The sequence below is a fragment of the Tupaia chinensis genome, unplaced genomic scaffold (assembly GCF_000334495.1).
Source record: "Tupaia chinensis unplaced genomic scaffold, TupChi_1.0 Scaffold144991_2, whole genome shotgun sequence".
In the NCBI taxonomy this organism is placed as follows: Eukaryota; Metazoa; Chordata; class Mammalia; order Scandentia; family Tupaiidae; genus Tupaia; species Tupaia belangeri.
The window spans coordinates 2,151,564-2,173,068 of NW_006204851.1; the positions used below are offsets into that span (position 1 = coordinate 2,151,564).

Sequence of the window (21,505 nt, forward strand, 5' to 3'; positions counted from 1 at the left end):
GGGGGAAAAGGAAATGCCCCGGGGGTTCCAGAAAAAAAAAAAAAAAAAAAAAAAAAAAACCTAATAGATAGGTATGTTAAGAAAAAAGACATAGACATATTTAACATATACATGAAAACCTTAGAATCTGTACCTTCTGGAAAGGCCAATTAACCAGAGGTTCTATACCCTATAGGAAAAAAGAGGTGTGGAGTTATGCTAAGAAAGGGAAATAAGGGGAGAAAATACAAGAACTTTGCCTTTCTGGGCCAGAAGTCACATCTTTTAATTTTTCCTGTTCCAGAAAAAGACATAGGAGTGGAATCAGGAAAGCCTACTTGAAGCTGCTATTAACTTACTGTTACAAATTTCTTTTCATGAAGGGTTAGCAAGTTCTTGTACCTGTAGACCCTCTAACTAAAATTCTAGTATGTTTTCTTTCTTTTTTGTCTCCTACAAAACAATTCCAATTGGAAAATAGTGACATAATTTAAAGATCCATTCTTTGACTGCTGTTCCTTAGATCCTGGGGAACACTGGGTCCAGTGTGAGCATTGTTTTCCTTTTCATAGTGATGCAGGAACACGGGTGTGGGGGTGATCAAGCCCAGCACCTGCACCGGGATATGTGTTCTTATCTCCCACTCACAAAGAATTGGAGAGACAAGGCTTCATGTCACTTTATCCAAATTGGGAGATCCCACCAAATAAATGTTCTGTACAAACAGCAGTCAGGTATCTAAGGTGAAAGATAGGCCTTGGTGTCATCATATCCGAGTATAGTAACTTACCACCTGTCTGTCATTCAATCCAATTCCTCGTATCCTTCACCACGAAATTGAAAATGTCATGGGCCAACAGCTCTGAGTCAGTTGGTGGCCAGTCACCTGGGACAGTCCCTGAAACAATGTCCACAGGCAGCTGCAGGACTGATTTTAAGACAGACCATGGGCCAAGTGCCACTGTACCTTGGGTGAGACTCCCACACAGGACCTTGTCCCAGTGCGGCTCTCCAGTAAATTGTTATCTGAACTCAAGACAGGTCCACTCATTCAAGTGCCACAAACTAAACTGTAGGCACAAAGTGTGATGAGGGAGAATACAACTTTATTGCTGTGAGCAAAGCAAGGGAAGCAGGCAGCTCGTATTGAAAAGGCTCCACCTCCCCAAGGAGTTCCCTACATGCATTTTTTTAAAGTTTTATTATTATTTTTAAAATTTGCTATAGGGCACATATACTTGAGAGAGAGAAAGAAAACCAGCAAGTTGCCAAGTCCAGGACTTGAACTGAAGTTGGCCACGTGGGAATCCATGGACTTAACCATCATGACACCTGATGACCCCTCCCCACATGTATTTTTTTAAAAATAATTATTTACTTTTATTCATTTATTTTAATTTGACCAGAGACATGCCCTCCCTCCCCTACACACACACACACACACACACACACACACCCACCCACACACACAGAGCGTGCACACGTGTGAGAGAAAGTGAAAAAGCAAGCCACCAGGTCTGGGATTCGAACCGTGGCCAACAATGTGGGAGTGTCCAGCGCTTTAACTACCACACCACCTGCTGGTCCTCCCACATGTATATATAAGGGCAGAATTAAAGGTAAGGGTTCCCGGCTCATGATCAGTTCAGTGATTGGTTTAAGAAGGCATGCTCATCTCCAGGGTCTCCTTATTTGGGAAAACCTCAGATAATCAAATTTCTATTCTGGAAGAGAGCAATCATCAGGTTTCTGGCCCACGATTGAGCCTGGATTCTATGTACTCAGAGCCAGCACTTTCCATTCTGCAAAGCATCTTAAGAATTGAAGTTAAACCATATCTTTAAGAGAGAAGTTTAGAAGTCTTTTGGCCCTCATTCGTGGCCAGTGTGTTTGATTACCATAACCAGAGTCTGAAGTGTTACCCCTTACTTTGGGCCATTACAGTGTAAGTGAACTTTGCATTCTAGGCCCCTTAGAAGGACTTTAATTTTTAAAAAAATTTTTAAGGTTTTTGCCATAGGGTCTGTGAGCCTACAGGAGAGATAGTGAGAGGAAAGGTGAGAAATCACCCTTTTTCTGAGGGTATAGCTAATACTATAATCCCTTCTTCGTTCTCCTGGTATTTTAGGCATCTCTGCATGCATGTGAGTTTATTGTTAGGTCTAGGACTCGAACCACAGTCAGCCAAGTGGGAATCCAGTGCCTTAATCATCATGCCACCTGCTGGCCCCTTAACCATTTTACTTTTAGTTCAGCCCTTACTAATTTTCAGTTTGGGGAATTGCCGTTTTCTTTTTTCCAACAGAAGCAGCAGCTGAGGACCTAGCCCTTTCGGCTTTTAGGGGTTGGTCCCTTTTCAGTTTCAGTGTTAACTACTTTTAGTAGTCAGTTTTGAAAACCTGAACCATTTAAGTAAACTCTTAAGAGACTAAACTGAGATAAAACAATTAAGTTTGATATATTTCAGAGTATGTTTGGGTGCACTTGACCATGAACACCAATTGAATGTTTTTAGTTGAAGGTGTGATATAATCAGAATGTTTCAGAAAGAGGAATATTAGTTTGTATTTTAGAAATTGTTCATGTGTTGCCTGAGGTGGGATGTAAACATTTACATCTTTACCAGGGATCTTTAAACCCTCAATTCAGTTCTTTCCCCACCATTTTTTTTCTGAAAATTTTCTTAACAAAATCAGAAGACTCATACAATGAATATCTACATATCTACCACTTAGTTGCTATAGTCCCTTATATTTTATTGTTACCATTTTTTAAAAATGTGAATGAGGTATTTTTATGGGAGTCTTACCTTTATTTGTTCCACCACAACTGAACCTTTGAGTTGTTTTGAGAAGAATTACAGATTGAAGGAATCTGCTAAGAAGTGAACCCTTCATTTTTGTAGCCATCTCAGTGCCTTCATTCACTGAGGAAGTTTCTGACAATGGTGCTCCTGTATAGTGTATTGATGTAGTGTTCTGAGGGAGTCTTCAAAAAAAATTAGTGGAAAATGCATATTACAAAAAAAAAAATCTATTAATGGAAAGGACCAGCAGGTGGTGTAGTTATTAAGGCACTAGATTCCCACATGGTCAACTGTGCTTCAAGTTCCTGTGGCTAGAAACTTGCTGGGTGCATGTGCATGCCCCTAGTCCCCAGAGGAGAATAATGGGTAAGGGATTGTGTTGTAGCTATCCCCCCAGGAGATGATTTCTCTATTTCTTTTTCTCTTTCTCTGGCAAGCGCATATGCCTCACAACAAAAATCTCTTAACAACAGCAACATCAACTACCAGCAGTTAGCATAATGTAATGGCTATGTTGCTGAACTCCCAAGTGGTCGACTGTGGTTCGAGTCCTGGACCAGGTGGCTTAAACTCATGCTGGGCGCGTGTGCATGCGTGCCCAAGATCCCGAGAGGAGGATGGAGGAGAAGGGATTGCGGCATGGCCATCCCCCCCAGAGGGGTGACTTCTTGCTTTCTGTCTCTCTGTCTCTCTCTGTCATTCCGGCGAGCGCATGCGCACTATAGCAAAAACCTCTCCGGAAAAAAAACAAACAAACAACAACAACAACAAAAAAAACTATGCATGGATTTCAGTATTTTTTTTTCCACCAAATTAAGCTTGTACTTTAATGCCATTTTTCCACAGACGTTTTAAGTCCCTTTCTGTACAGTGGATAACCTTTTGAATCAATTGAATGAGGTTCCTCCTTTAGTCTGAATTTGAAGTATTTCACCTAATTTCTCCAGTCATTCTTTTTTTCTTTTTTTTTTTAAGAGTTATTTAACTTTATTTGTTTTTGACCAGAGAGGGACAGAGTGAGTGAGAGAGAGCACGCACGTGAGTGAGCGAGCGAGAGAGATAGCAAGTTGCCAGGTCTGGGACTCAAACCCTGGTCGGCCCTGTGGAAGTCCAGCACCTTCACCAACTACACCACCTGCCAGCCTTCTCCAGTTATTCTTAAAAGTTAAGCTGGGTTGGAACCAGCAGATGGCATAATGGTTATGTTGCTGAACTCCCATGTAGTTGACAGGGATTTGAATCCCGGAACCTGGCAACTTAAAACTCATGCTGGGTGTGTGTGCATGCATGCCCAAGACCCTGAGGAGAATGGAGGAGAAGGGACTGTAGCATGGCCATCCACTCCTTTACCCCTATGAGGTGATTTCTCGTTTTCTGTCTCTCTGTCTTTCACTGCCTTTCTGGTGAGCGCATGCGCCCTAGAGCAAAAAAACTGTCCAAAAAAAATTGCCTTTCTAAGGGAACCATCAGTTAGCGTAATGGCTATGTCGCTGGACTACCACATAGTCGACCGCAGACCCCTGAGGTGTAATTTCTTGCCTTCTATCTTTGCTCTCTTTCTCTGTCTTCTCTGGCGAGGACATGTCCCTATAGCAAAAATCTCTCACAAAAGAAAAAAGAAGTTGGGCCTTTTAAAATCTGTTAGGTTTTCTGTTTTTCATTTTTTTTTTTTTTTCTTTTTGAAGAGATGTTTTGCTGTAGTGCATGTGTGCTCGCCCCAAGGACAGAAAGAAACTGAGAAATCACTCCCCAGGGGGGATGGCCAGGCCACAATCCTTTCTCCTCCATTCTCCTCTCAGGATCTTGGGCATGCATACACACACGCCCGGTGTGAGTTTAAGCCACTGGGTCCAGGACTCGAACCGCAGTTGACTACGTATGAGTCCAGTGACATAGCCATTATGCCAACTGCTGGTCCTGGCTTTCTGTTATGTTTAGTAAGTCAGTTGGTAAAAGTTGCCATCTTTTGCAAATTTGTAAGTCAGGACTTTTTTGGTATATTTAAAAAATATGATTAAGACCTTAGAAGGAATTTTAATCTTGGCGTGTAAAAGTCACTGACAGGGGCCAGCAGGTGATAATGGTGGTTAAGGTGCTGTACTCCCATATGGTCGACCATGGTTTGAGTCCTGGACCTGGTGGCTGGAAAATCATGCTGCGCATGTGTGCCTACATGTTCAAAATCCTAAGAGGAGGCTAGAGGAGAAGGGATTGCAGCATGGCCATCTTCCTGGGGGGGGTAAGGAGGGGGAGTGATTTTTTGTTTTTCCTCTCTGGAGAGTGCACATGTCCTGTGGCAAAAACCTTTGAAAAAATTAAAAGTCACTGCCATGAAATCTCTTTATGAAGTATAGCTTGCATTTATTTATATTTAGCTTTTAATACTAACTTTTTATAAAATAATTTATATAGTTTATTAGGTGCTAATTACCAGTTTAATTTCAAGTTAATGATCAACTTTCTGGTTGTAAAATATGTAATATTCACTTAACTGTTCTGCATGTTTTTCTTTTCTTCAGATTCTACTCTGCTATTCAAGTAATGGTCATTATGATTCTGTGTACTCAAAGCAGTTTCAGTCAAGTGCAGCTGTTTGTCAGGGTATGCAAAGGTTTTATAAATATTTGGGTATGATTCAGGTGATTTGTTGCCCTTCTTTAAATTGAAGGTCCCACCATAAACAGCACTTTTTAAACATTATTGGTAAATTTTGAATTTGCATGCAGGGTTATGGCTCTTCAGATTAAAAAAAATCTTTTTGGAGAAGACAGGTGGTGTGGTGGTTAAGACGCTGGACTCCCACATGGCTGACCATGGTTTGAGTCCTGAATCTGGTGGATTGCATTCTCACTTTCCCTCTCTGTCTCTCTCTCTGTCTCTCTGTCCAAATTAAAATAAATAAAATTAATTAAATCTTTTAAAAATTGCATTTTGATAATTGGAGTTTTGACTGTTTTTCTTTCAGCTGTATTATATGAAATTCTCTATAAAGATGTGTTTGTTGTGGATGAAGACGATTTAAAAACTGCAGTTGAATTGTTTCGAAGTGGTTCCAAGAAGAACAGGAGCAATGCTGTTACTGGAAGTGAGGATACCCAGACTGATTACAAGAGTTCAACTCAGGATAGGTAATGATGGGAAAGGGGCTGCCACTATATGATAATCACGTTTCAGGTATCTGTGTATCATTATTTTAAAATGGAAGGGGCCTGGCAAGCTTATGACTTAGATGATATAAACACACATGTAGGTATGTATGTTAGGGATATACGTTTTTTAATGGAGAGAAAGAAATTTTAACAAAAGGATATGTTCTCTTGTGAGGTACTCAGACTTCAGGGATTCTGTTCAAATCAGTTTGTTTCTTATTGCCAGAAGAGACTTTAGAGCTTTCTAATAACTGTGATTATCAAACTTTAGTAGTGTATGAATTAATTCAGTGCTTGTTAGACAGATTCCTGGGCCTATCTTCACAAAATCTGAGGTCAAGACTCTGCTTTTTCTTTTTTAGAGATTTTTGCTATAGGGCACATGTACTAGCCAGGGAGACAGAGACAGACAGTGAGACATACCCTCCCCAGGGGAGGAAGCTGCCACAATCCCTTCTCCAGTCTTCCCTTGGGATTTTGGGCATGCATGCACATGAGCCCAGTGTGAGTTTCAAGCCACCATAGTCAGCCATATGGGAGTCCAGCAATGTAACCATTATGCCATCTACTGGTCCCAAGGACCTACTTTTTTAAACAAGTATACCCAAATATTCTGATGTACATAGTCTGTACTATACTTTGAGAAAAAACTGATTCTAAATCAGCACCACCATTTTGTAGATGATAACTGCGGTTGGGTGGTTACTTGACATACCATCCAGCTAGTAGAAAACCTGTCAGGCTAATAGGAATTTCAGCTTTTCAGTGCCTGCCTTTGTGTTACAGTAGGAGTGCACATTGTGTGTCTTTGAAGAATCAGCTATTATTGAATACATATAGGTCAAAACTTTGGTTTTGAAACAGTAAAGTTGATGTTATCTTATATTTCTTCCTGATTCCTACTTCTGTCTGAAAATTCAGATAGGTTTGGTGCCAGTTTGGTGCCACTCCTTGTTTTTGTCTTGAAGTTCTATTTCTTGGATATTTAATGCTTGCACTTTTCTTTTTCTTTTTTTCTTTGTAAAACAGACATTTTTAAAGTTTGTTTCAGACTCCAAGGGGTTCCAACCATATATCAGGGTAAAAGTTGCTTCGTTCCTCACTGATTACTTGTCTTAATGCCTTCAGGCTTATGGAAATTGTAGTAGTAGAAAGACAAGATGTATTAGTTACCTATTGTTACATAACAATATTATCACAAACTTGGCAGCTTAAAACAATATATTTATCTTGCAATGGGTGTAGGTTAGGAATCTGGGCATGGCTCAGTTTGATCTTCTGTGGACGATCTTAAAAGACAAAGCAAGTGTTGGCTAGGACAAAGTTCTTACCTGGAGGTTTGAATAGTTTGGGATCCACTTCTCCACCCATGATTCTTGGCAACATTCAGTTCCTTCCAACTGTAGGACTCAGATCTTTAGTTTGTTGCTTGTAGTTAGAGGAAATCCTCTGTTCCTTGCCATGCTGGGTTGGTGAACATGGCTGCTTGCTTCCTTGATGGCAGCAGGGGAAGAGAGAGAAACCAATAAAACAGGTGCTACATTGTTATCTAGTGTAATCACGTAAGTCCTGTCTGTTGGTTAGAAGCAAACTGAAGGAGAGCAGAAAACACAAGGGTATGAATGCCAGGAGGCTGGGATCATAGGTACCATCTTAAGAGTCTGTTCTCCCAGAAGGTATGACCTTTATGGAGGCAATCTTAAATAATTGTAGCACATACTTAGGGAAGTATAAATACAAGCATTGGGGAGAAAATACTTGCCTCATTTTGAGATATGAGCTACGATACCACTAGGTGGTGGTATAGTCACTAGACTTAAGTAACTGTACATTGATGTGTAACTCTTTGCTCCACATATTTTCAATTAGGGCTGAAGAGTGGAGTAACTGTTGCAATGTTGAAAATATACCAGAAGGCTGCAATCAAGGTGCAGGAGAAACAAAGGTTTGATATTTTCTAAGGCAAAAAAATTTATATTCTTCGCTTACAGTATCATAACTTAAACTAGTTGAGGTCTAATGGGCCCTTTATACTTACATGGACAGGGAAGGAGTTGATCGTGTTTTCCATCTCCCTATTGTATTCTTTTTAAAGAAACAAGGTGATAATGCTAGTCTGTTAAAATTGGAAAAACAGGAGAAATTTATGCATTTGTATAAGCCTAAAATCAAACAGACCTTAAGTCTGAGGCTAGTTAAAAAGGCAGCTACTATTAAAGCAATGTCTGTGTATGCCTCAAGTGCTGGTAATTTTGAAATAATATTGAATAGAGTGAAATATTAGGAAAGCAGAAGAAACATGGTATATTTCTTTGGATATTCTAATGGAATTTGACCAACATAAACTTCAGTTATTTCTAGGTGATTTTAGGGTATAGAAGCACTACACTTTCATGTATTTATCAAGGTATATCACTTGTTGAATAGCTCTCACTGAATTTTTAATCCTAGTCTGTGTTGTGTTGGTTTGTATAAGATTGTCCAAAGTTATTGGCTGCCCTACACAATATTTCCTTCTGCCGTCTACACTAGTCTCTGTTTTTTTAAAATGCATGATAAAATTACTATTTTTAAATTTCTTATTTTAATAAAGAACAAGCGACCTATGTACACAGTTTTTTAAAAAGAAGGAAGAAAAGAATCTTAATTTTTCTTCCTTTCAAAAGAAGTCTTAACCTAAGGATGATGAATTTGTAGCTTGATTATTTTTGTTTTAGTCTGCAGAAAACCCATCCAAGATGCTCTTCCCCTATAAGGTGCTAAAAGCCCTTGATCCAGAAATCTATCGTAATGTAGAATTCGATGTTTGGTTGGACAGCAGAAAAGGTAATGTATATCAACAGAATACTTTATTTGATTGCCAAAGGGCATATGCATGTGCTAGTGGGTTGAAGGGAAGAAAGCCCCTTCCAGTGGGATGTGGTCATGTCACCACCCCTTCTCCATTTCTCCTTCTCGTTGGAACAGGATACTTTTTAATCCTGACACTTGTTTCTTTATTTTTTAAAAAAATTTATTTTAGTTATTATTATCATTATTACTTTTAATTTGACAGAGAGAGACAGAGAGAGAAAGGGAAAGCATGAAAATTAAGCTGGCAGGTCCAAGACTTGAACTGTGATCAGCCATGTGGAAGTCCAACACCCCAACCATCATGCTTCCTGCCAGCCCCGATACTTGTTTCTTATATTTTCAACATATTGTTATAAAAAATAGCTTGGTTTTTATTTTGTTTTGTCTTAATTTTTTGCTATAGGGTGCTATACTTGCCAGAGAGAGAGAGAGAAAGAAATCACCCCCTCCCCCAGGGGAATGGCCACACCAAAATCCCTTCTTCTGTTTCCCAGGATTTGAGGCATGCATGCACATGCACCCAGCATGATTTTTAAGCTGTCAGGTCTGGGATTTGAAACATGCTGTTAGCCATGTGGGATCCAGTGCCACACTGTTTGCTGGCCCCAGTCTGGTATATTTATCTTATTCCATATATGATTTAAATCTGAATGAGGAAACAAGTAGGTTTAGTAATGGAGAGGGATCTTTTAGAGTTTAATGTTTACCAGGGACTTTGACTTTGCAAAGACTGTGAGGAGATAGATAATTTTAAGAGTACCAGCAGCTTTCAAGGACTGGAAACAAATTATTTTTAAATTTAAAGTGATTAAACTTCCCTCATTGATAACTGAATAGGTCAAGTTCTTGAGTCAAATCTGATTTCATCGCTTTTTTTGTGTGTGGTCCATGAGCTAAGAATGATCTGAACTTTGTTTTAGTAACCAGAGTGCATGCACTTGCCAGAGAGTGACAGGGAGAAGAGGTAAAAGGAAGCACTCCCAGTAGGACATGGTCATGCTGTAATCCACTCTGCATTACGGTATCCTGTGGAATTTGGGGCATGTGCACACATGTGTCCAGCATGTTTTTTAAGTTGCCATGGTCAGGATTTGAACCATGGTTGGCCATGTGGGATTTGGGGCCCTTAACCACTAAGCTATAGAGCTAGCCTGGTTTGTATTTTTTTTTTTTTTTAAGTTTTTGCCATAGGATACGTACACTTGCCAGAGAGAGACAGAGAGAAAGTGAGAAATCACCCCTTAGTGGGGATGACCTTGCCACAATCTCTTCTTTTCCATTCTCCTTTTAGGATTTTTGGCATGCATGCATGTACACCCCATGTGATTTTCTTTCTCTTTTTAAAAAAATATATTTTAGAGGTTTTTACCTTAGGGTACATGTACTCACCAGAGAGAGACATCGACATGGAGAGGGAAAGTGAGAAATATCCCCCCTCACCCCCCCAGGGAATATGGCCATGTTGTAATCTCTTTTCCTCCATTCTCCTCCCGGGATCCTGGGCACACATGCACCCAGCTTGGTTTTGAAGCCACCAGGTCTGGGCCTCGAACTGCAGTCAGCCATGTGGGAGTCTGGCAATGTACCCGCTATGCCATCTACTGGTCAACCCCATGTGATTTTCAAGCTGCTTATCTGGGATTTGAACTGTGATTAGCCAAGTGGGAATCCAATGCCTAAACCATCCTGCCACCTGCTGACCCCAGTAGATGCCTTTTTTTGTTTTGTTTTAATTTCCTATAAGGTGCATGTACTCAGCAGTGAGAGAGGAAGAAAGCCCCTTCCAGTGGGATGTGGTCATGTCACCACCCCTTCTCCATTTCTCCTTCTCGTTGGAACAGGATACTTTTTAATCCTGACACTTGTTTCTTTATTTTTTAAAAAAATTTATTTTAGTTATTATTATCATTATTACTTTTAATTTGACAGAGAGAGACAGAGAGAGAAAGGGAAAGCATGAAAATTAAGCTGGCAGGTCCAAGACTTGAACTGTGATCAGCCATGTGGAAGTCCAACACCCCAACCATCATGCTTCCTGCCAGCCCCGATACTTGTTTCTTATATTTTCAACATATTGTTATAAAAAACAGCCTGGTTTTTATTTTGTTTTGTCTTAATTTTTTGCTATAGGGTGCTATACTTGCCAGAGAGAGAGAGAGAAAGAAATCACCCCCTCCCCCAGGGGAATGGCCACACCAAAATCCCTTCTTCTGTTTCCCAGGATTTGAGGCATGCATGCACATGCACCCAGCATGATTTTTAAGCTGTCAGGTCTGGGATTTGAAACATGCTGTTAGCCATGTGGGATCCAGTGCCACACTGTTTGCTGGCCCCAGTCTGGTATATTTATCTTATTCCATATATGATTTAAATCTGAATGAGGAAACAAGTAGGTTTAGTAATGGAGAGGGATCTTTTAGAGTTTAATGTTTACCAGGGACTTTGACTTTGCAAAGACTGTGAGGAGATAGATAATTTTAAGAGTACCAGCAGCTTTCAAGGACTGGAAACAAATTATTTTTAAATTTAAAGTGATTAAACTTCCCTCATTGATAACTGAATAGGTCAAGTTCTTGAGTCAAATCTGATTTCATCGCTTTTTTTGTGTGTGGTCCATGAGCTAAGAATGATCTGAACTTTGTTTTAGTAACCAGAGTGCATGCACTTGCCAGAGAGTGACAGGGAGAAGAGGGAAAAGGAAGCACTCCCAGTAGGACATGGTCATGCTGTAATCCACTCTGCATTACGGTATCCTGTGGAATTTGGGGCATGTGCACACATGTGTCCAGCATGTTTTTTAAGTTGCCATGGTCAGGATTTGAACCATGGTTGGCCATGTGGGATTTGGGGCCCTTAACCACTAAGCTATAGAGCTAGCCTGGTTTGTATTTTTTTTTTTTTTTAAGTTTTTGCCATAGGATACGTACACTTGCCAGAGAGAGACAGAGAGAAAGTGAGAAATCACCCCTTAGTGGGGATGACCTTGCCACAATCTCTTCTTTTCCATTCTCCTTTTAGGATTTTTGGCATGCATGCATGTACACCCCATGTGATTTTCTTTCTCTTTTTAAAAAAATATATTTTAGAGGTTTTTACCTTAGGGTACATGTACTCACCAGAGAGAGACATCGACATGGAGAGGGAAAGTGAGAAATATCCCCCCTCACCCCCCCAGGGAATATGGCCATGTTGTAATCTCTTTTCCTCCATTCTCCTCCCGGGATCCTGGGCACACATGCACCCAGCTTGGTTTTGAAGCCACCAGGTCTGGGCCTCGAACTGCAGTCAGCCATGTGGGAGTCTGGCAATGTACCCGCTATGCCATCTACTGGTCAACCCCATGTGATTTTCAAGCTGCTTATCTGGGATTTGAACTGTGATTAGCCAAGTGGGAATCCAATGCCTAAACCATCCTGCCACCTGCTGACCCCAGTAGATGCCTTTTTTTGTTTTGTTTTAATTTCCTATAAGGTGCATGTACTCAGCAGTGAGAGACAGAGAAAGTGAGAAAGCATGCCACCAGATCTGGGACTTGAACTAGGATTGGTCATGTGGGAATCCAGTACCTTAATCACCATACCACCTCCTGCTCCCCCAGTATATACTATTTTTACTACTTATTTAATTTTGTTCATTATTATTATTTTTAATTTGATCAGAGAGAGAGTGAGAAAGCAAGCTGCCGGGTCCAGGACTAAAACCACATTCAGCCACGTGGAAGTTCAGTGCCTCAACTACCACGCCACCTGCTGACCTCTGTACTTTTTTTTTTTTTTTTTGTTAGAGAGATTTTTGCTTTAAGGGTGCATGCACTCACCCCAAAGACAGAAAGAGAAAGAAAGCGAGAAATCATTCCTCCCGAGGGGATGGCCACATTGCAATCCCTTCTCATCCATTCTCCTCTCGGGATCTTGGGTATGCTCATGTGCCAGGTGTGAGTTTGAAGCTACCAGGTCTGATACTTGAACTGAAGTCGACTAAATAGGAGTTCAGCAACATAACCATTATACCATCTATTGGTCCCAAATAATTGTTTACTTAATTTTATTTAACATTTTTTAATTTGATCAGAAAGCTAGAGAGAGAGAGAGAGACAGACAGACAGACAGAGAGGAGAGTGAAAAAGCAATCTATCAGCACTAGGAATCAAACCACAGTCGGCCATGTGGGAGTCAAGTATCTTAACTACTATGCCGTCAACTGGTCCCTTACATTTTTGAACAGAAGAAAAAAAATTAAACAGTATGTTGTGAGGCTGACAGGTGGTGTGGTGGTTAAGGTGTTGGGCTCCCATATGGCTAACTGGTTCAAGTCCTAGACCTGGAGGCTTGCTTTCTCACTTTCTCTTTTTCCTCTCTCTGGTCAAATTAAAAAAATAATAAAAATGGAATTAAATAATTCTTTAAAATGTGAATAAATATGTATTGTGATACCTGAATAGTGTATAAAATTCAAATTTTAGTGTTAAAGTTTTTGAAAACATAATTATTCAACTGGGGATCAGCAGATGGCATAATGGTTATGTCTTTGGGCTTGCAGGTAGTCGACTGGGGTTCAAGTCCTGGACCTGGTGGTTTAAAACTCATGCTGGGTGTGTGTGTATGCTTGCCCAAAATCCTGAGAGGAAAATGGAGGAGAAGGAATTGTGGTGTGGCCATCCCCTCTGGGGCAGGGGTGGGGGGGACAATTTCTCTCTTTCTGACTCTCTGTTTCTTTCTGTCTCTCCAGTGAGCACATACACCCTAGCAAAAACCTCTCTACCAAGAGGAAATAATTATTCAATTGTATTTATGTTATCATCATTATTTTAGTTTGTTATAGGACACATATGCTCACCAGAGAGAGAGACAGCAAGGGAAAAGGAGAAAGCAATCCACCAGGTCTGGAGGTGGGAAGGGGGGTGGGTAGGAGAGAGAGGCAGGGAAAGGTAAAGTGAGAAAGCAAATTGCCAGATCTGGGACTCAAATCACTGTTGGCCATGTGGGAGTCCAGTGCTTTAACTACCATGATACTGGCCCAGTGTTAATAAAGTTATTTAGCAGAGTTCAGTAGTTCTGAAGTGTCTATGTGGCCCATGAAACCTAAAATATTTACTGTCTGACTCTTTACAGAAAAAGTTTACCAATCCTTGAAATAGGTAATTTTTTCCTTTTTCCCTTATTAAGGGAACTAAATTGATCAAAGTAGATCTTAAAAGTTCTGCCTTCAAGATAAGCATTTAATGGGGCCAGCCAGTGGCATGATAGTTTAAGAGTCTGGATCCCAGCTGACCAACAGCACCGGGCACATGTGCCTGTGTGCCCAAAATCCTGACAGGAGAGTAGAGGAGAAGGGATTGTGGTGTCCATCCTCCCCGGGGTGTGCTTTCTCACTCTGCCTGTTTGCCTATCTGTCTGTCTCTCCATCTCTGTCTTTAGCCAGTATTTGCCCTATAGCAAACAAACAAAAGTGTTAAAGTCTTTAATGTTTCACATTCAGTTCTTTGATTCTCTGAGAACATAGGTGTAAAGTTAATCTGGATTGAGTTTAAGACCTTTAATAACACAGTAGATTAAATAAAAATATTCTGCTTTGAAGAAGCTACATATTGTTACTTTCAGATTGTAATTTATAAATGTTTTGCCAACTCTAAGATTAAAAACTACCAATTCCTACTTACCTATTTGTGGTTTCTGGTTTGTTTATTTTTTAGATTTTTGCCATAGAATACGTGTGCTCACTGGAGAAAGTGAGAAATTGCCCTTCCAGGAGGGATGGCCACGCCACAGTCCCTTCTTCTCCACTCTCCTGGGATTTTGGGCACACTTGCACATGTGCCTGGCATGAGTCTCAAGCTGTCAGGTCCAGAACTCCAAGCGTGGTCAGCCATGTGGGAATCCAGTGCCTCAGCCATCATGCCATTTGCTGGCCTCCTACCTATTTGTGTTTTAAAGCACAAGATTATTCTAGCAGGTTTCTTTAAGTTGACCACAGAAATAACCCATCGGGAGTGACAGAATCATCTTTTAAGATTCTTCCACCAGATTTTAACTTACAGTGGTGGAATTGTTAAGACAATGTAAAAGTTAATTAGGAAAGGGCCGACAGGTGGCATGGTGGTTGGGGCACTGCACTCCTACATGGGCAACTGTGGTTCAAGTCTTGGACCTGGTGGCTTGCTTTCTCACCTTCCCTTTTTCTCTCTCTCTGGTCAAATTAAAAAATAATAACAACAACATAAATAAGTAAATCTTTAAAAAACTTAATTAGAATATAAAATGATGGACAGCAGGACAAAAATCCAATTCACTTGAGCTTGAATTTTCATTTTCTTTTAATAGAACTTCAGAAATCTAATTACATGGAGTATGCTGGGAGACAGTACTACTTGGGAGACAAGTGTCAGGTTAGTTCCTTCTTTAAAGAGTCAATGATTTGTTTTACCAAGATTGTGCTTCTAGTCATTAATATGAATTGAACAAGACTTATTTAGAAAATACTAGAAAAAAATTTTAAGGTACATGTCAAACTTTTGTGTTCAGATGTAAGGCTTTTTCAGTATGTGTGACCTCTATTGTCCCATACTGTTAATGTTAATATCAGTTTCTTTAAAAAGTAGATACAGAACTCCATTTGAGGCAAAATGGTCTTTTTGTATTGACAGATAGTCTTAAGTCTATCTGTCAATAGACTTAAGACTAAAAATAATCTTCTTTTCTTTCAGGTTCGCTTGGAATCAGGTGGAAGGTATTATAATGCTCATATTCAGGAAGTTGGAAATGAAAACAATTCAGTAACAGTCTTCATAGAAGAACTAGCAGAAAAGTATGAATATAATTTGTTGAATTACTGAAATCTTTGGCTCTTAATTTCTTTTTGAAATAATTGAGAATTACAAAGATGATAATAAGAAAACCAGTTATGTAGGTACTGGTCTAAGATGACTTATCTCAAATTGTAAAAGCAAGTTCTGAAGTACGAAATCTCAACACAGGTCTGACTTATGAATAAAAGTTTTCAAAACTCTAGGACCTGGGTAACTTATTAGAAATACTAAATATAATAGAATTTTGATACAAAACCCATTTTTAGTCATTGGAAAGATGGTTTGCTAACTGAGCCTGTGGCAATATCAAAATAAGCTAGTCCAGTTCTTTTCAAACTTTATCATGCCCCAGAATTATCTAGAGGACTTAGGGAAACACAGATTGTTGAGCTCATTCCCCTGAGTTTTTGAATCATTAAATCTAGGTAGGTTAGGCCCACGAATTTGTTTCCAGGTGATGCTAATGCTATTGGTTCACTTTGAGAACCATAAAACTAGGCTGTACTTCCCTAATAACCAAAAAAAATTTAAAAATAAAAAATCCCACCATCTTATAGCAGTGAAGTTAATTTCTTGCTTATTTAGCAGTCTACAACGATGTCAGCAAAGGGAACCCAGGTCAACATAGGCTCTATTTTGACACACACACACTTGTGATGACAGGCAGGGAAAAAATGAGAACACAATAAACCACTTGCTGGTTCTTAAAACATCTCACATTCTCTTGGCTAAAATGGTTTATATAGCCAAGCCTGATGTCAATAGGGTGGGAAAATTTAATCCATTTCTAAGAAGGGACAATCAAATATTTGTGAACTAATACAGTCCAACACAGTCTTTCTTCTGGAATGTGATAGGTATTGTAAACAAGTGAAATTGTACAGACTTCCTCTAGGTTTTCTAATCTAAAAGAAAAAAAAAACAAGACAGAGAAGCTAGTGTCAATAGGTAAATAGAATATACTTGAAAATGAAGCAAGTGGGGTGGGAGTATGTGTTTTGAATGAGAGTTAATTCTGTGTTGCAGTGTTTTCATGATGGTACCTTTAACTTTAGGCATGTTGTTCCACTGGCTAACTTAAAACCAGTTACCCAAGTGACACCTGTTCCTGCCTGGAATGCTATGCCCAGTCGTAAAGGAAGAGGTTACCAGAAAATCCCTGGGGGTTGTGTCCCAGAAATGGGTTCGTATGCCAAAGGTTTTTATTCTTTTTCCCTTCCCGTAACCCTATTTATCTATGTTGTACTTTTTTTTTTCTTTTTAGAAAAAAGGTATATGTATCATATGTCTTTTTTTTAAATTTTTTTATTATCATCATAATCTTCTTTATATTACATTGGATTACATATAACTTTACAGTGTATTACATAGCTTTTTCAAAAGGGAATGCCATGCATGTCAGTCAGTACAGAGACATTAATCTCCCCACTTCAACATTCAATATCTTTTCTATGTTTTCCCCAATCATTATTATTATTATTCTAATTATTTTTTAAAACAGTCAATCGCTATTTCTCATTTTGCTTGTAAAAATACTTTGTCCATCATGAAATACTTCTCAGACCAATCCAGTTGAGAATACTATACATGTCATCATCAACAGTTAATAAGCCATATCTGTTTCTCACTAATGTCCTGCCTCTCTAATGTTCACTTGCTATCTTTCTCTATCCTCTTCTCTTCACTTACCCCAATATATCATATGTCTTGTTCTAGGGTAGGGTTTCTCAGTCTCAACACTACTGACATTTTGGGATGGATAATGCTTCAGAGGTTGGGAGCGGTTTCTCTGTGCATTATAAGATGTTTCACAGCATCCCTGGCTTCTGCATAGCCACTAGATTCCAGTAGCACCCTCTATCTAGTTGTGACAACCAAAAATGTTTCCAGACATTGCCAAATGTACCCCAAGGGAGGAAAGGATGAAATTGTCTCTGGATGAGAAACCACTGTTCTAGGGAACTTTGTGTAAACTCAAGCTGGTGTAGATTTTAGACTCTTAAAACTTGAGGGGGAAATATTTCTCAAAATCTAGGAAAACATCTTATAGAAGCAGCCAGAGATATTAATAGGCATAATTTCTTAGAAAATAGTAATGTTGGTGACTAGATGACTCAATGTTTCAATGACCAAAGCTGCCTATACTGCAGATGATGCTAAGATATCCATTGATACAGAAATTACCTGCTGGTTTTGCCCTTCAGGATAGAAGATCTAGGACACACAAAAAACTTCTCAAAATTTACTCCCTGTATTTATTTGGTTTGTTTCTGAAAAAGGATCTCAGAGTTTAAGGCAGTGTAGTGTATGGGGACACTCTTGTTTTGGTTATGAAGCTTATGTGCTACTTCTGTCTTTGCTTGTAAGTCATGTCAGAGATGGATGTGAAGCAGCGGAAGAAGATGTTCAAGAAAGTTCGAGGGAAAGAAGTTTATATGACTATGTCCTACAGCAGAGGAGACCCCCTCCTCCCACCCAGGCTTCAGCACAGTGTACATTACGGGAATGACCCTCCAATGCACTACTCCCAGGCAGCTGGCAATGTTATATCTAATGAACATTTTCACCCTCAACATTCATCTCAGAGACAAGGTCGGGGATATGGGATTCCCAGGTAAGATTGAACTGACTTCTAAGGTAATGCACATCTCTGTTTAGGGCTTGGAAGTAATTCCTGGATAGAATTAAAGTAGAATTGAGAAGTATCTTAACAATTTACATTTCTTTTATAACCTTTGCTTAAAAGACATGTGGAGGATGGAACTGATATATTGGGTTGTCAGAAAAGTCATGGTGTATTTTTTTCTATGCAAAAATGTGTCATGACTTCTAACAACACAATATATGTAAATTCTTTTCAAACAAATTCATAGGTAGATTTGTGTTCTCATAGTCTAGGGAAATACGAGGCAGTTGAAGAGATGCTCTAAGATGCAGCGCCCTCAAGATGAGTGTCCACATTCCATGTGGCTCTTTTATCTATTAATAAAGGGTAGGCCACTCTCCATTTTACAAGATGACAGGTGAAAAAGCTGAGAAGCCAGATATTATGGAGAAGAAACCTGATGCCATGAAGGCTGATGCCAGTGGGAAGATTAAAAAGCCCAAGAAGGAGAAGCCCCACTGCAGCTGAAACAAGGTCCTAGTTCATGGCATTGGCAGGTACTCCCACTCTGCCATGTGTTCCAGGAAGGCCATGTAAAGAGGAAATACTCAGCCACTAAATACAGGATTGAAAATAAAAAGGAAAAAGTTCTTGTCACTGTCACAAAACCTGTTAGTGGGTACAAGAATGGTGGTACCTAGGCAGCTAAACTTCATAAAATGCCTAGGTATTATACTGAAGATGTATCTTAAAAGCAATTGAACCATGGCAAAAATAACTTTCAGTGAGCATGTCAGAAAGCTGTGAGCTAGCATTATTCCTGGGACCATTCTGATCACCCTCATTGGACACCACAGAGGCAAGAGAGTGGTTTTCATGAAGTAATTAAGTAGTGTCTTTCTACTTGTGACTGGATCTCTGACTCTCAATCAACTTCTACTGCATAGAACACACCAGAAATTTGTCATCACCACCTTCACAAAAATTGATATTAGCAAAGTAAAAAATTCTAAAACATCTTACTGATGCTTACTTCAAGAAAAAGAAGCCATGGAAGCCCAGACACCAGGAAGGTGAGATCTTCAACACAGAGAAGGAGAAATACAAGGTTACTGAACCAGTGCAAGGTTGATCAGAAAGTTGTGGACTTGGAAATTTTACCCAAAATCAAAGCTGTTTCTCATCTCCAGGGCTACCTGCGATCCACATTTACCCTTACAAAAGGAGTTTATCCTCACAAATTGCTGTTCCAAATTTCTTTCCAAAAGATTAATTAAATAATAAATATTAATAATAAATGGGTAGACCTAATGTCAGTATTGGGGAGAGCAAAGATCTTTCTAGTTGAATCCTTTTAGAAAGGCGTGTTAATTCTTTCTAACTGTAGAGGCTGATTACACAGGCATTAATGAGTAGAGTTCAGTCTTCTTTTTCTTTTATTCTTAGGGATTCACCTCGCTTTATAAATAAGCACAACATGGTGGGCCCTAAGGTTGGTTTTTACCCTGGCCCAGGTAAAAGGTGCTGTCAGAGCTATGATAACTTCTCCTATAGAACTCGGTAAGTATATTAAGTATTGAAAATCAGAGAAATTAGGTAACCCTGGTTTCATTGCTGAGCAATGATATTATCTTATTTTTTTAAAGTGTCAACTTTGAGATGTTCTGTTATTTAGAAATTAGAACCAAATTATCATATCTTATTATTTTTCTCCTTTTTATTCTCTAAACCACTTCAGTTCCTTTAGACGTAGTCACCGCCAGATGCGCTGTATGAATAAGGAGTGCCAATATGGCTTTGTCCCAGAGAATGGACAGATGCCCAGGGGCTTGGAAGAAACTATTACTTACTATGAAGTGGAAGAAGGGAATGAGACTGCCTATCCAACTTTACCTGTGAGTGGATCAAACAGAGCTGTTTACTGGATGTAAAGACAATGTGGATAAATTCATTTTTTAAGAGATTTTTGCTATAGGGCACATGAGCTTGCTGGAGAGACAGAGACAGAAAGTGAGAAGTCTAAGGGGGGGGAGGGGTAGCCACACCACAATCCTTTCTCCTCCATTCTCCTCAGGATTTTGGGCATGCATGCACACACACCTGGCAAGAGTTTAAGCCACTGAGTCTGGGACTTGAACTGTGGTCAACTACATGGGAATCCAGCAACGTAACCATTATGCCATATGCTGGTACTGGTGTGGGTGAATTTTAACTGTATGAATACTCAAAGTCTCTTCTGGAAAACATGAAGTTTTATCTTAGAACTTTCAAAAATGAAATAGATTTTTAAAACATATTCTTTTTTTAAATTATTATTTTATTTAACTTTTATTTACTTATTTTTTAATTTGACCAGAGAGGGACAGAGCAAGAGGGAGAGACAAAGTGAGAGAGAGAGAGAGAGGGAAAGTGAGAAAGCAAGCTGCCAGGTCCAGGACTGGAACTGTGGTCCACCATGTGGGAGTCCAGCACCCTTAGCCACCAGGCCACCTGCTGGCCACAAAACATATTCTTAGAGAAGGGGCAGGCAAATATTCTTTTATATATAGTATGGGCTAATATTTCCGTCTCTTTTTTTTTGGAGAGGTTTTTGCTATAGGGCGTGTGTGCTCACCAGAAAGACAGAAAGCGAGAAATCATCCCCTAGGGGGGATGGCCACACCATAATCCCTTCTCCTCCATTCTCCTCTTGGGATCTTGGGCACACACGCACCGTTCCCGGCATGAGTTTAAGCCACTGGGTCCAGGACTCGAACCGCAGTCGACTACATAGGAGTCCATTGACATAGCCATTTGTCTAACTGCTGGTCCTTATTTTTAATTTTTTTAGAGAGATTTTTGCTATAGGGCATGTGCACTTGCTGGGAAACAGACATAAAGCAAGAAATCATGCCCTAAAGGGGATAGCCACACTGTAGTCTCTTCTCCAGTCTCCTCTCAGAATATTGTACACAGATACGCACGTGCCTGGCGAGAGTTTGAAGTCACTGGGTCAGGAATTAGAACTGTGGTTGACCACATGGGAGTCCAGCACCTTAGCCAATATACCACCTGCTGGTCCCTATCTTTTGTTTTCTTGGTCATCAGTTCTTCACATTTTTTTAAATCCTTATATATTTTAATTATTTTATACATTCAATCATTGTATATCACTGCAGCTTGTAAAATCAGTTATCCAAACCCAATATGAATGCACTTTAAGCTATCATACACATTATCATCAACAGACAGGCCTCCATTTTTGTGGCCCTTGAATGTCTTGCCTCTCTGTTTTCTGTTTAATTCCTTTTCTCTCACTCTCCCTTTTC

The 21,505-nt window shown here is 39.6% G+C and overlaps 1 protein-coding gene across 1 annotated transcript in view; it reads left to right on the forward strand.

The window, feature by feature from the left end:
- Positions 1-21,505, forward strand: part of ALG13 (ALG13 UDP-N-acetylglucosaminyltransferase subunit) — a 128,558-nt gene that overhangs the window by 52,339 nt on the left and 54,714 nt on the right. Inside the window, 10 exon segments of the mRNA XM_006167734.3 lie at positions 5,305-5,386; positions 5,751-5,913; positions 7,804-7,879; positions 8,652-8,760; positions 15,108-15,172; positions 15,491-15,591; positions 16,648-16,775; positions 17,960-18,206; positions 19,644-19,757; positions 19,936-20,092. Coding sequence (XP_006167796.1) covers positions 5,305-5,386; positions 5,751-5,913; positions 7,804-7,879; positions 8,652-8,760; positions 15,108-15,172; positions 15,491-15,591; positions 16,648-16,775; positions 17,960-18,206; positions 19,644-19,757; positions 19,936-20,092 — 1,242 coding nt within the window.